The 13,165-nt window shown below is 37.7% G+C and overlaps 1 protein-coding gene across 9 annotated transcripts in view; it reads left to right on the forward strand.

The window, feature by feature from the left end:
- The window catches only part of PSD3 (pleckstrin and Sec7 domain containing 3), a 784,568-nt gene that overhangs the window by 359,628 nt on the left and 411,775 nt on the right, over nt 1-13,165 (forward strand). Inside the window, exon 1 of one of the 9 annotated variants that reach the window (XM_056813644.1) lies at nt 1,520-1,973. The exons of 7 other annotated variants lie outside the window; for them this stretch is intronic. In XM_056813644.1, the coding sequence (XP_056669622.1) occupies nt 1,943-1,973 (31 nt within the window). In that variant the 5' untranslated portion in view covers nt 1,520-1,942. Of the gene's footprint in view, nt 1-1,519; nt 1,974-13,165 lie in introns of those variants that run through there. One more of the 9 variants, XM_056813642.1, reaches the window with a different exon arrangement.

A 13,165-nucleotide genomic window follows, 5' to 3' on the forward strand; every position in this document is an offset into this window, starting at 1 on the left:
TAACTTTTTTTTTGCCATCACTGTGTAGTCTAAAAATAAAAAAAGGAACCTGGTGTTGAATAGTTTTCCTGATTGTATTCATTGTCCTTCTTTCCATTCTGGAATATAGAATTCAGTAGATTTGTGATTTCATGAATTTGTCCCCCCCATCCCCACTACCAAAACAGATTGTAGACTCTCAGTGTCTTAGGGGGTAAGGCAGACAAAGGCATATCTCCTGTCTACTCCCACTTCCAGAAAAGAAATTAGTCACCTTGGAGACCAGTCTGGTGTCGAACGTCTCTGCAGGATTCATTGCTGGTCAAATTATTTAAGGCTTTTTCCAGCTGGGGTAAGATCAGCCAAAGTTTGTGTTGGTTTAGCTTTACTTTTGAGAACTTGGGAGCATCTCCATTTTCCATAGTGAGATATAAGGATAGGACTTTGGTGGGGGGCTGGTATATCTGTGGATTGCAATTTTTAGCAATCTATATTTTAGAGGTTTAGACCATACTGTGTTTTCTGCCACTGCCTGTCTTTTGTGACAAATTGCTTAAGCTTCTGGAGTCTCAGTATCCCTCTCTGTAAAATGTGCTATAAGTATAAATATATATGGAGTTGAAGCCAGATGGTGAAAAGACTGTAATTGCTTCTGGGAAGACTTTTGGACTTGTTCCTGGAGACAATTGAGAGACATTGAATGTTTTGGTTAAAACAAAAATATTAGGTGAAATGTGTTGTAGGAAGATACAGCTTTGCTTAGGTGATGTTGATGTGACAGGAGTATAAGAGAATTCCAGGATTTCCAGCAACACTGATAGGAAGAATGATGGGTCTCCTAATAAAAACAAGCCTCAAAAACAATAGTTTAGTAGAAAGAACCATTGACTTTGGAATCAGAAGATTCAAGTTGTAATTTTGGCTTTGCCATTATTCTTGTGACTTTAAGTTTTTTAAAATCTCTGTGCTTTTTTAACTTTCTTGTCTTTAGAGTGGGGATTCATAATACTCTCTGGCTTCACAGAGTTGTTATGAGGATTAAATACAATAATGTATGTGAAAGGGCCTTGTTGACTATTAAAATATTATTACACATGTGAGACTTTAGTATTACTGATACTGTCCATCCCAAAAGACATTGTACCAAAGTAAAGTACCATTAGTGATGTTAAATGTTTAAGTATTAACAAATGGATAAAAATGCCCATTTCCCCAATTCTGTTTCCAAGCCATATAATTAATTAAACATTAAGTATCAGCTTCATGTCACAGGATCAGAAATGTAATAATTATCAGTTAAAAAAAGTCTTAGGATGACAGTCATTCCACAGTAACTTATGGAATTGAAAAGCAGGATTTTTATCATCTTAGAGTTTCAGACTATTTAAATTTTCACTTGCGTTTATCCACTAAAGTCATGAGAGAATGGAAACCTTTTAAAGAGAGCTCTACGTCGCCCTTCACGTGTCTCGTTTCTGCATCAAAGAAAATGCTGCATAATACTAAAATGACATCCCTACCTCTGATGTCACAGTGGATGGTACAATCCTCTTGGAGCTGTTGCTCCGCTTTCCTGCTTATGTGCTGGTGAAACGGTTACATTAAAGCTAACTCCCGGCATCTCAATTATCTCCCTGGAAGTAGTTTTCTCAAATATAGAAAAGCCCTACGGTGGCTGTTTTCGGTAAGCTACCAAGGTAGAGAGACAGAGAGAGAGGGAGCAGACTGCTTAGCCTTTGTGAGAGTGACTGAGACGGCATCTCCTCTCTGCTTGGTTTCCTAATGCTCAAAATGCTTCCATTTACATCACCGTGTGCAATGCAGGGCAAAAGGGGCTGCCAGGAAATTTGAAACTAATTTGCTTCCAGTTGACTAGAACAGCAGATAATTGAATTAGCGTGTCTCTTTTCTAGCTAACTTTTCTCAAGCGTTAAACTGATGAACTGGGCATTTTCTTTGATCAATGGGTAACTGCTGGAGCTACGGTAATCTCTGTGAGTAACCTCTATTTGTAGGTCTATGCAGGCAAAAAAAAATGATCTCTTGTATAAATGCTGCTGTGAAAATAATCCGTCTGTATTATTGACTTGCTTTTGCGTACTAGTCTTGTCTCTCGCCCATCCCTTCTGGGAGAAGGTGGGGAATGTGTTGAATTTTGACATGTGGAGGAACATGCTGCATTTGTGTCAGGGACGTCCAAGCAGAGGTTTCTTTAACTCCCTAGTCATCAGCAAGGTGCCATCTGCCCTCACTCAGCATGCCTTTGCCCAGTGTCTTGAGTAGGTATGGAATGCGTATTTTAGCAGATGACATTGGATTTTCCAAAGTCTTACATAGAAATAAGATTCTTCTTACCTGCGATCTTATTTGCTTTCCTTTCTATCCTGGAACATATCATTCTTTCTCCCTTTTTCTCCCCCCACCCCTTATGATGCATTATATTAGATTGGGGGGGGCATGCTATCCTGGTAGCTTTAGCAAGATATAAAGCTGTGGTGGTGGATGGGAATAGGGGAGGAGTCTCTCTTAAAGAGCTAAACTCTTTTCCTTTCTAGTCCCCCAGGTAATGTTTCGGTCTACCTTATCAGGCTTTTAAGAGGCAAAAGTTACTGATGTACAGTGTCACCAGTAATATGTTATTGCAAGCATGGTAGTTGAAGCCAAGACAGACTGAGTAAGAAGTGTGTGTCAGGATCTGTTCACTGGCGTTTTGGTTCTTTGCTTTACCACATCCTGATATATATATATATATATATAATATATATATATATTTTTTTTTTTTTTTGATGAGAGGTGGTAGGTATTGATTGTGATAGGCATATGGAATTCATCTCACTCCCCCTGAAAACTGGGCTTAACTCTTTGGTAAGAAGGATTCAGGAGTTCTAGGAATTATCACAGCCTTGACAGAGAGAATGGGTTTGTAAATGAGGACATTTTCAGAATGTGGCTGTTGATCAGCTGAGATTTAGGGAAAAATTCACTAGATCATGATAACCAACATCTGGAATGACAGCATTCTGGAAACTCACAGATGTGTTTGATTAGGCTTGTAAACTAGAAAACTTAGCTGCTGAAGCAGTTCATTGCTGTTTTGAATACAAGAATTTTGAAATCTTAGTGCCAATATTGCCTTCAGAATGAATGGAAGGGGCATGCAGCTAGGTGACTTGGTGACTTGAGAGCCAGGCCTAGAGATGCGAGGTCCTGGGTCCAACTCCAGTCTCAGATTCTTCCCAGCTGTATGACTTTGGGCAAGTCCCATTCCTTACTGCTTTTCTGCCTTGGAACTAATACATATTACTTATTCTATGAAAAAAGGTAAGGGTTTAAAAAAATGAATGGAAATACAATACAAAATTTAAGATATGGGAGGTAGCAGATTGAAATAAAAAGAATCTGGCTTTAGAACCTGAGGATCCTTGTTGGAGTCCCAGATCTTAACTTTCCAGACTTCAGTTTCTCCACCTCTAAAATGATAGGTTGGATTAGAGGTCCTTGAGGTCCCTTACAGCTCTGAATCTATGATCTTGTAAGCATGTTAATCTTAGTAGTTTCGTGCCCAATTTAATTTTGCCTTCACTCTTTAAGACTAATAAAGCACTGTTATTTTTCTTAAAGTCTTTTCCTTTTACAAAAAACAAACAAACAAACAAAAAAACCAAAACAGACCTCTGCATCTCAAAGAATTTGGAGAAAAGGAGCTATAAGAAGATTAGAAGAAGGTGAATTAATAGGATAGCTGAAGAACTCATGGGTCAAAGGGAAGGAATATATCAGGGATGGAAAGATTTATTACCTTTGTGACTCTGAAGTTAATGTAACTTTTCTAGGCCTCAGTTTCCTTATTTGTAAAATGAGAGGGTTAGAGTAGAAGATCTCTTCCAGTTCTATATCCATGATCTATGATTTGGCAGTTGAGAAAAACAAGGTCAAAAGAAATGAGAACAAGTTATAGATGTGAAAAGAGAAAAATAAATATAACAGTGGAGAAAGCAGAGAGATACAGGGGACAAAAGGGTTTAAAAAAGACCTGTTTGGAAAATAAAAGAAGTTCCCCCACCCAAGATAAGCTAATTCTTAATTCTTAAAAAATTTTGTACTTATTAGTCCTCTCTGAAAAGTGTATGTGCTCTGCAATGTTCTGAAGGTATATATTTTAAACCAGTAATCTGTATCTTATCTAACTTATCTTGCTTTCCATGTGCTAGGGACATGCTTTGAGCCCAGGGCATCCTCTGGAATTGATGAGAATTGTGTGCTTGGATCATCTCCCCAGGGATTGGAACAGGATGTGAAGTGGCCATGTATGATTAGTATTTCAAATTTGGCCCAATGAATGATTAATAGGAGCTTGGTATTTAAGATAAATAAGGAGGCAGCAAGAGAGCACTTGGTGTTCATACTAAATTCGTGCTACCTGGCCCAAAGGGACTATCTTTGGGTACTAAGGGAATTGACTGATGTGATTGCTGAATTACTGTCAATAATATTTGAAAGATTATGGAAAACGGAAGTACTTAAATACAAAAGAGCAAATGGTATGCTGACATTAAAAAAGAGGAGAAAATTGAACCTATAAAACTATAGAACTATGAGCTTGACTTTGATTCTTAGAAAAATTCTAGAGCAGATCATTAAAAAAGATGGTTAGAAAGTATCTAGAAAGGGGAAAAAATAATGACAAAGAGCCATCATTCATCATGGTTATGCCAGACTAACCTAATTTCCTTTTGTGAAAGGATTACTAGACCTAATAGGTGAAAGGAATGCTGTGAATATTGTTTATATTTTAGGGAAGCTTTTGATAAAGTATTTCATTTTTCTCATGGACAAGAGAGATAAAAGTTTAGCCAATAATAGTCAGATGGGTTTATAATTGTTCAGATGGCCAGACTTAAAGACTAAATATTAATGTTTTAATGTCAGAATGATGATTGGTCTCCAGTGGAGTATCTCAGAGATTTGTGCTTAGTTCTGTACTATGTAATATTTTAATCAAAACTTAGATAAAGTTATAGATGGTATACTCAACTTTATGAAGGTTAAATAATACACTAGATGCTGCAGGATAAGGATCCAAAAGGAGCTCAAGAAGCTCAAAAACTGGGTTGAGACAATCTTGGTTTTCAGTGAGAAAAACTTAACTAGGAACAGAAGGGCAGATAAAGTAATGTGTTAAGTAGGCATTCCCATTAAGAAAGATATTGATAAACTGGAGAATGTTTAGAGGAGGTCAAACAGGATGTTGAAGGGCCTTGAGATCGTGACATGTAAGGGTCAGTTGAACAATTAGTGATGGCTAGCTTGCAAAAGAGGATTGAGAGGGACACAATAGCTATCTTTAAGAATTCATAAGAATGTCATGAGGAGAAGGGATTACACTTGTACTGTTTGACCCAAGAGGACAGAACCATTAGCAATGGAAACAAATTTTAGAGGCCAATTTAGAGTCAATACAAGGAAAAATCTTCCTAACAGCCAGAGTTTTCTAAAAATGAGTTGGCCTGCTTTAGAGATGGTATATTCCCCCCCTGCCCCCTTGGAGTTCTCCAAGAAGAGACTGAATGACCAGTTTTTGGAGATTTTTTTTGAGCATAAGACTAGGCCTAGGTGGCTATTGAGGTCCCTTCTAACTCTCAATACTTTTGATTCTGTGATTCTGATTCTGTATGTATAGCCACAATTATTAATTCTTCCCTTGAAGACTTTTCTAATTAATGCCTGCATCTATGTGTACATGTCAAAAGCTTATAGCTGAGAACTGCTTGACTTATTTTTATGTTTTGCTGCATGTAGGTTTTTTTTTTTTTGAAAATGTGGTTTAGAGGCATTTTTGGGTATCTACTACAACCTTTCCTCTTATCACTCCTTCTAAAGTAGAATGGCTTTATTAGGATGAGGAGGATCTTCCAGAAGAAAAGATGCCTGCAGTGCTGAAATTACTCATCTATTATATCCTCATTACTCACCCTGGTTTTCTCTTTTTTATCATATTGGATATATATACACTCCTGCTTAATAGAGATTGACCAGATTAGCATGCAGAATCACCTTGTAGGAATTTTTTATCTGACATGAGAATCTCAGCTCCTGTATCATTGAGTTTTTAAGGAAAAGCATGGGGTAGGGGATAGAGAGTTGACCTTGGATCAGGAAGGCTTGGTTTGAAGGTCTTCCTCTGACTTAAACCAATTTTTATCAATATTTGCAAATACTTTACCCCTCAGGGACCCGAGCATCTTTTTAAGTCTCTGAGTTAGAGTCATTTGCAGATCTTTGTGGAGGGAGTCTTCACAATGGATATGGTATGTATCTTTGAAATCATAGATTCAGACCAAGCAAAAACAGAATCATGGCACTGAAAGGGAAGTTTAGGATCTTTAGACTCTGTAACATTTATTATCATATTTATAATGACAGTTCCTGTTACTTATCTCAGTTGAAATGCATTTGAAATATTAGATCTGCCTAGCTTGTTCTTCATATTTACTTTTAAAAACAGACTTCTTTTATCTCATTTTCTACTGGTTATGAAATTTTAGCCCAAGAGAATGGTCCCTCTGTCTCCACTGTGGATGCTGAATTCTCATTAGCACTGAGGTTTTACTTCTATCATTAGGAGGAAAGTTTAAGAATTTAATTTTGGAAATCATTGACAACAAAGGAACAATCTCAGTTGCTTCCTGCCTCATGAAATACATTTAGTAAATGATCCCATGAAGATTCCATCAAGAGAGCACTTGTATTTATGGATTATTTCAGGTGAAATTTGGAAAAAAAATTTTCAGTGGATAAGAGAGCTGTGATGGGGCAAGTTTTGAAATATGTTCTAGTGAATGGAGTAGCTATAGAAAAATTATATTCTTTTAGTGTATTTCCAAGGATGATTCATTGAGGTGAATGTACATGTTTATCCCTTGTTAGCTCAGACATACTAGCTTTATCATAGTGAATGAAGTTAGGGAATTTCCCAAACTGAAAAACAGTAGCACCATTTCTATGGAAAACTTATTTCCAGTTTTCTTTCTTTTATGACTTAACCTGAATTTTTTTTAAGGCTTTGCCCCTGTGCATCTGATTCTTTAATACTTCAGACCAGTGTTAATGTTCAGCATTTAATAATGGAAAAACTTACATTTATAATTGTTGTAGCTCATTGTGGACTTATTATAAAACTGTAAGCCATTCATTGTGAGAGAAATCAGTGGCATATTGTAGAATAAAGGGGGTAATGTCAGACACAGTGGAGGCAATTCTCTGAGCCCTCTTGGAGAGGAGCCCAGGAGGACACACTCAGACCCAAATGATTGTGAGAGGTGGAACTAGGAGTCTAGATACTGCCTGGGATGTGGGTGTGTCTAGTTCAGAAGGCATGTTTTGACTCTTGGCTGCCAGAGGGATGTGATTACCTTGAAGGTGTCTGATGAGGAGCAAGAAAGCCTTTGAGGTAGGTAGTCTTGGTTGGAGGGAAAGTGAATGAATTAATGTTTAGGGGAATTTGCTTTTCAGAATTTGGAAAAGGATTCGTGGCTTATCTTGGAATGGTCTAGCCTAGGATTGTGGCTCAGAGTTATTCATTCTTTATGCAAAACAGAGCTTGAAACTATTAGAAGCTTGAATCCTGGCATTTAGTAAATACTAGTTGATTGAATGGTTGAGCTTCTAATTGGAATGTATAGGTGAACTGATTTTGAGGTCTGAATGTCCTTCCTAAGACTTTAGGCAAACTGTTATCACCCAACCCCAGTTTCCTCATCTGTAAAATGCAGATAATAATAGAACCCACCTCTCAGGGTTATTGTGAAGATCCAATGAGAAGCATATGTAAAATATTTTGCGAGCCTTTTTTTTTTTTAAACCCTTATCTTCTGCCTCAAGAGCAGCAAAGGCTAAGCAATGGGGATTTAGTGACTTGTCCAGGGTCTCACAGCTACAAAGGTCTAAGGTCAGATTTTAACCCAGGTCCTCCCATCTTCAGGCCTGGCTCTCTATCTACTCTACCACCTAGCTACCCCACTTTGCAAACCTTAAAGTATTATAGAAATGTAATTACAACTGCCCATATAAAATAGTTTTGGGTGAATAGGCCTGTTGAGAAAAGTCACTAAACTATATTATATTTCAAGCACTTGACACCTAAGGATTTCATAGTCTTAGAAGGGCCAATGCTGTTCTCACAGTAAACTCATATTTTAACCTTCTAGATTCTCTACTGAAATAGTTCTCTGGTGACATTCATTATTTTCTTGTCTTTTTTAAAGGAGACCAAAATAGAAGAATATCCTGTTTATTCTTCATTGATTGTTGTCTCTCCTCCTTTGGCTTCTGTGGTACTATTTCTCTTACTTTTGTAATATTTCCTTCTGTCTCCTTTTCCTCTTGCCCCTTTCAGTGTCCATATATCTCCAAGGTTCCATCCTTGATCTTCTTTTCATCATTTTCCATATTCTCCTTTTGGTGAGCTCATCCATTGGCATGACTTTATTTTGTACATCTTTGTGGATGAGTCCCAAATGTTTGTCCATAGCCATGATCCCTCTCTTGAGCAAAAGTGCACCATCTAGAGTTCTCTACCTGTAGAGTTTTCTAGTGCCTCAGACTCCACACTTCTAAAATGGAACTTAACATTTTTGTCTCCTGGTTTCCCTTTTTCTGATAGCAGTACCACTGTTTCCCCCCAGGTACTAAGAGTTGAAACATTGGAGTCATCTTTGACTTTGATGTCTGTGTGTCCTGGGGAAATATTGGAACAGATGTCTCAGAACTTCCAAAGATGTTCTATGTAGGATAGTTTCTTTGGTTCAGTTGTTTTAATTGTGTCAGACCCTGTGAACTAGTTTTCTTGGCAAAGATTCTGGAGTTGTTTGCATTTCCTTCTTCAGCTCATTTTGCAGAAGAGGAAACTGAGGCCAACAGGGTTAAATGATGTCCCTGGGGTCACACAGCTGATAAATATCTGAGGCTGGATTTGAACTCCAGTCTTCCTGACTCCAGATCTGGTACTCTACCCACTGTTCCACCTCACTGCCCCCAGATAGTTTCTTATCACCTGTGAATTGAAATATTTCATTTAGGATATTTCTCTCATTGTCATAATTAAGGGCAGGTGGTAGTTCAGAAGAGGAAAAGAGCACATTTTCTAAGAGAATTCTTAGCCTGGGTTGCAGGGGGAAAATAAGGAGTAAACTACTTTAGGTTTAGAGAAAATAGAAAATCAGAACCAGGAAGGTTAGTTACTTTCTCTGGATCTCCACTTTCTCCTTTATAGAATGAGGTTGTTCACCTCTTTCGTGTCTGACATTTTTTCTAGTTCTAACAGTCTTTGAGTCTAGGAATTGCTTTTGGGGGTGAGGGTTGGGATAAATCAGTTAATATTTCATCATATGCCAAATTTATTTGCTTTTTTCAATCAATATTCATTGAAAAAATTGCTATTTATTCATTCAGGAAGGATTTATTAGGAATCAACCATGTGCTAGACAAAGACACATTTGGAAGAACATGGGATCACAGAACTTAGCTCTGAAAGGGATTGTAAAGATTATCTAGTCCATGATTTTTGTTATGCCAGGGGATCTGTGATCTCATCAGTGAGGATATTCCCCCCAATTGTGCAGATCAGGGACTTCTACACGTTAGTGGCCCATCTGACTTTCTTCTCCATTTAAACCAATTAATCAGTGGCATATTTTGTGCTTGACCCAAGGATCAGTGGTGGACATCTACCTAGTTGCTTACAAGTTTGCTTCCTCTGATGTTGGGTTGTTTCATTCCCTCCACTACTTGCCATTCAGGCCTTGGGAGGTATTGGTGGCTATAGATATTCTATTATCACATTTTTTTAAGCCAGAAAGTGGAGAAGACTTTATGCTCCTTAATTTCTGGGAACAGTAGCCTTCAGGGTCTGAGAGTGTGGTGATGACAGCTGGCTACCCACTGCTGCTGCTCCCCTGGGATCTTGGGAAAGTGGGGTAGAACAGCAGAAAAGCCGAAGTTGAGTCCCTCTCAAGTGCTCATTAGGGAAGGATCCTTGGTGTGATCCCTCCTAACCCCTATCCAATACCTGTCAAGTGACATTAGTCAAATTCTATATGGCTAAAGGCAAACTATATTCATGTCAACATCTTTAGGGTTGTATACCTGACTTTAGAGAAGAGATAACCATATTATGGTAAAATCAGAGATGGTGTGTTTTTTTTTCCCTCTTAGGGAACAAACACTATATTTTGTTGTATTTTATGGACCAGAAAAGTGAGACAATTGAAAAAAATACCCTTTGGATTGCTGGTCTCCCCACCTTGCCCAGGACTTTTTCATTGCATTTTTTCTTTCTTTTTCTTATTACCTTTTAAAAAGAAAAATCAGTATACCTTTGAATAGCTTTGGATAACAGAGTTGCCCTAGAGCTACAAGGAGTTAAAATTTGTTAAAAATCTGACCTGATATTAAATAAAAAATTTCAGTCTGCCAAATCAGGAAGAGAGATTTCCATTGTTGTTAACTGTCTTCCTTTTCAAAGCTAGTGTATGAAAAGCTGCCTCCTTCTTCCCTACTGAGCTGCAGCATACCACACACTATTCGTCACATCTTTTGAAAGTAGTATAAGCGTAGGAAGATTAGGATGGGAAAGAATGGGGGGTAGGGGACATTTTTTAGATGCTGAAAATGATTCTTTATATATAAACTCAGGTTAAAATCTACACAAATCTTTCTCCTAGTTTTTGGGAATTTAGAGTAATGGATATGATAGAGAATCTCTAGAAAGTGGATTTTCCTCCCTTTTCTCCCATTTTTTTTTCCTGCAAACCCTTTTAACTAATGCTAGGAGATTTGCTATTATGGGAGGACCCTCCTTATACAAACTTTTGTGTATGGAGAACCCAGAAGCTATAATGCTGTCTTTCCTAGTTAGAATTCAAATGGGTTTAGGATAGGCAGCAAGATATAGTACAAAGATCTTAGGATTTACAGTCTGGAGGAATGTGGATTTGAATTCCTGAGGAGGATGAGTGGAGGAAATTATTTGACATTAATTAGTAGAGTAACCCTGAACAAGTCACATCACTGAGCCCTAGCTTTCTCATCTATAAAATAGGGATTATAAATAATTCTTTATCTACTTCCTGGAGTTGTGAATGAAACATTTTGTGACCCTTAAAGCTTTCTATAAAGGAATTACTATTGCTACTTTATTTCATAAATCAGCACTGGTATGCTTTCACGTTACATACCACATGTGTGTGTATATTTTTTAAAATTACAGTTTGGAACTTTCATAGTGCCTTTAATGCACAGAAGGCACTCCAAATATGATAGCCTGAGTGATTATATCCTAAATCCCTTGTAGTCTTCTCCATAGGGTGTGTGCTTTTTATTTAAACCCTTACTTTCTGCCTTAGAATCTATACTAGGTATCTGCTCCAAGACAGAAGAGCCATGGGCTAGGCAATTGGAATTAAATTATTTGTCCAGTCACACACAGCTAGGAAGTGTCTTCAGACCAGATCTGAACCCAGGACCTCCTGTCTCCAGGCATGGCTCTCTATCTCCTGAGCTACCTGACTACCTCTATCTGTAGACTTTAGACCTATATTTATATCTAAATCTATACTCACACACACACTTGTAATGTGGCCCCAGATTTTGCCAATGTCTTGGATTTATTCGTTTCCTCATTGTATTTTTGAAAGGTTGTTCTTGTCTCTGTATATATAGTTAGAGGGATCTGACAGAGGCAATATTTGTTTACTTTAAATAGATTCCACCTTTCCTTTGGAGCTCCAGTCGTCCTGGCTGCTCTATAAAGGCTGTTGACTGAATTGTAGGAGGCTGTCATTGAAGTGTGTGATAATGCACAATTTAGTTACTCCTACAACTCTGATTGGTTAAGACGCAGGGCTAAGGGCTACAGCCTACTCCTCTAAGCCTAATATCACAAATGTATTATTAGGCAAATAAATAAATAACCAAATAAATAAATAAAACACATATGGAGCAGTTCATTTCATTAGGAAAAGCAACTTAGAGTAAATAACAGCATCTTAGAAATGGTGAATAATGAATTGGCCTCCTTGTCCAAAAGAGAGCATATTATCTGGGGGATATCTGAAAGATTACTAATGACCAGTAGTCTTTGCCCACATTTTAGCCATCTCAGCTTTGCCTTCTGGCTTGAAGCTTTAGTTATGGCAGAAATAGCAGCAGTTTGCAAAGAGACCTTTTCCTTCTCCTTCTGCCTGAAGTTTTTGCCTCCCCGGTGGCCGGAGGTCCAGACAGCTTGACAGCTAGTGTGGCTCTAGTTATTATATTCACAGCACATGTGAGCATATAGTGGTTAGGAATTATTGAGATAAGGAATAAGAAGGGAATCAAAGAACAGATCTCTCAGGGGTGTTATACAGAAAAAAAAAAATCACAAAACAGTCACGGAAATAAGTTTGCTTACTGCTGGAGAAGAGGCTGCTGGGTGAAACCTAGTTGACCAGTCACTACCTCCCATCCCCCTTATCCAATTCTGCTTTTGAGGCAAGTAGGTGGCACAGTGGACAGAGTATTGGACATTTGAAGACTTGAGCTCGAATCTAGCCTCAGATGTTTACTCATGGTATGACTGTAGGCAAATCACTTAACCTCTGCCTGCCTCAGTTTCCTTGTCTGTAAAATGGGGATAATAATAGCATCCACTTTACCAGGTTGTTGTGAAGATCAAATGAGATAATATATATGATGCACTTTGAAAATGTTAAAGTGCTATATAAATGCTTGTAAATAAATAAATGATGAGTGTTTATTTAATAAACAAATGTTACATAAATATTAGTTTTTACTATCATCATCATCATCATTACTATTCTTTATCAATTCCCAAGATTTTTCCAAATCATAATAGAAACTTCCTAAGCAGTTTCCTCCTCTGTAAAATGGGCATAATAATGCTTGGCTCTACCTTGTAAGATTATTGTGAACCAGGTACCTTATAAGCCGTGAAACAATTTATAAATATTAGTTATCATAAACCTTCTTGGGGTTGAACTCCTCTGGGGTGGGGGGGAATAGAGGGTGCCATTGGCAAAGTTTTAGAGCAGTAAGGAAGAGAATTGAAATAAGTAAATTAGGAGTGTGCAACATGTCAATTGTGTTATATGTATATGTTGGGGGGGGTGATTAAATTGTAGCACCTGTT

The sequence above is a fragment of the Monodelphis domestica genome, chromosome 1, assembly GCF_027887165.1.
Source record: "Monodelphis domestica isolate mMonDom1 chromosome 1, mMonDom1.pri, whole genome shotgun sequence".
Classification (NCBI taxonomy): domain Eukaryota; kingdom Metazoa; phylum Chordata; class Mammalia; order Didelphimorphia; family Didelphidae; genus Monodelphis; species Monodelphis domestica.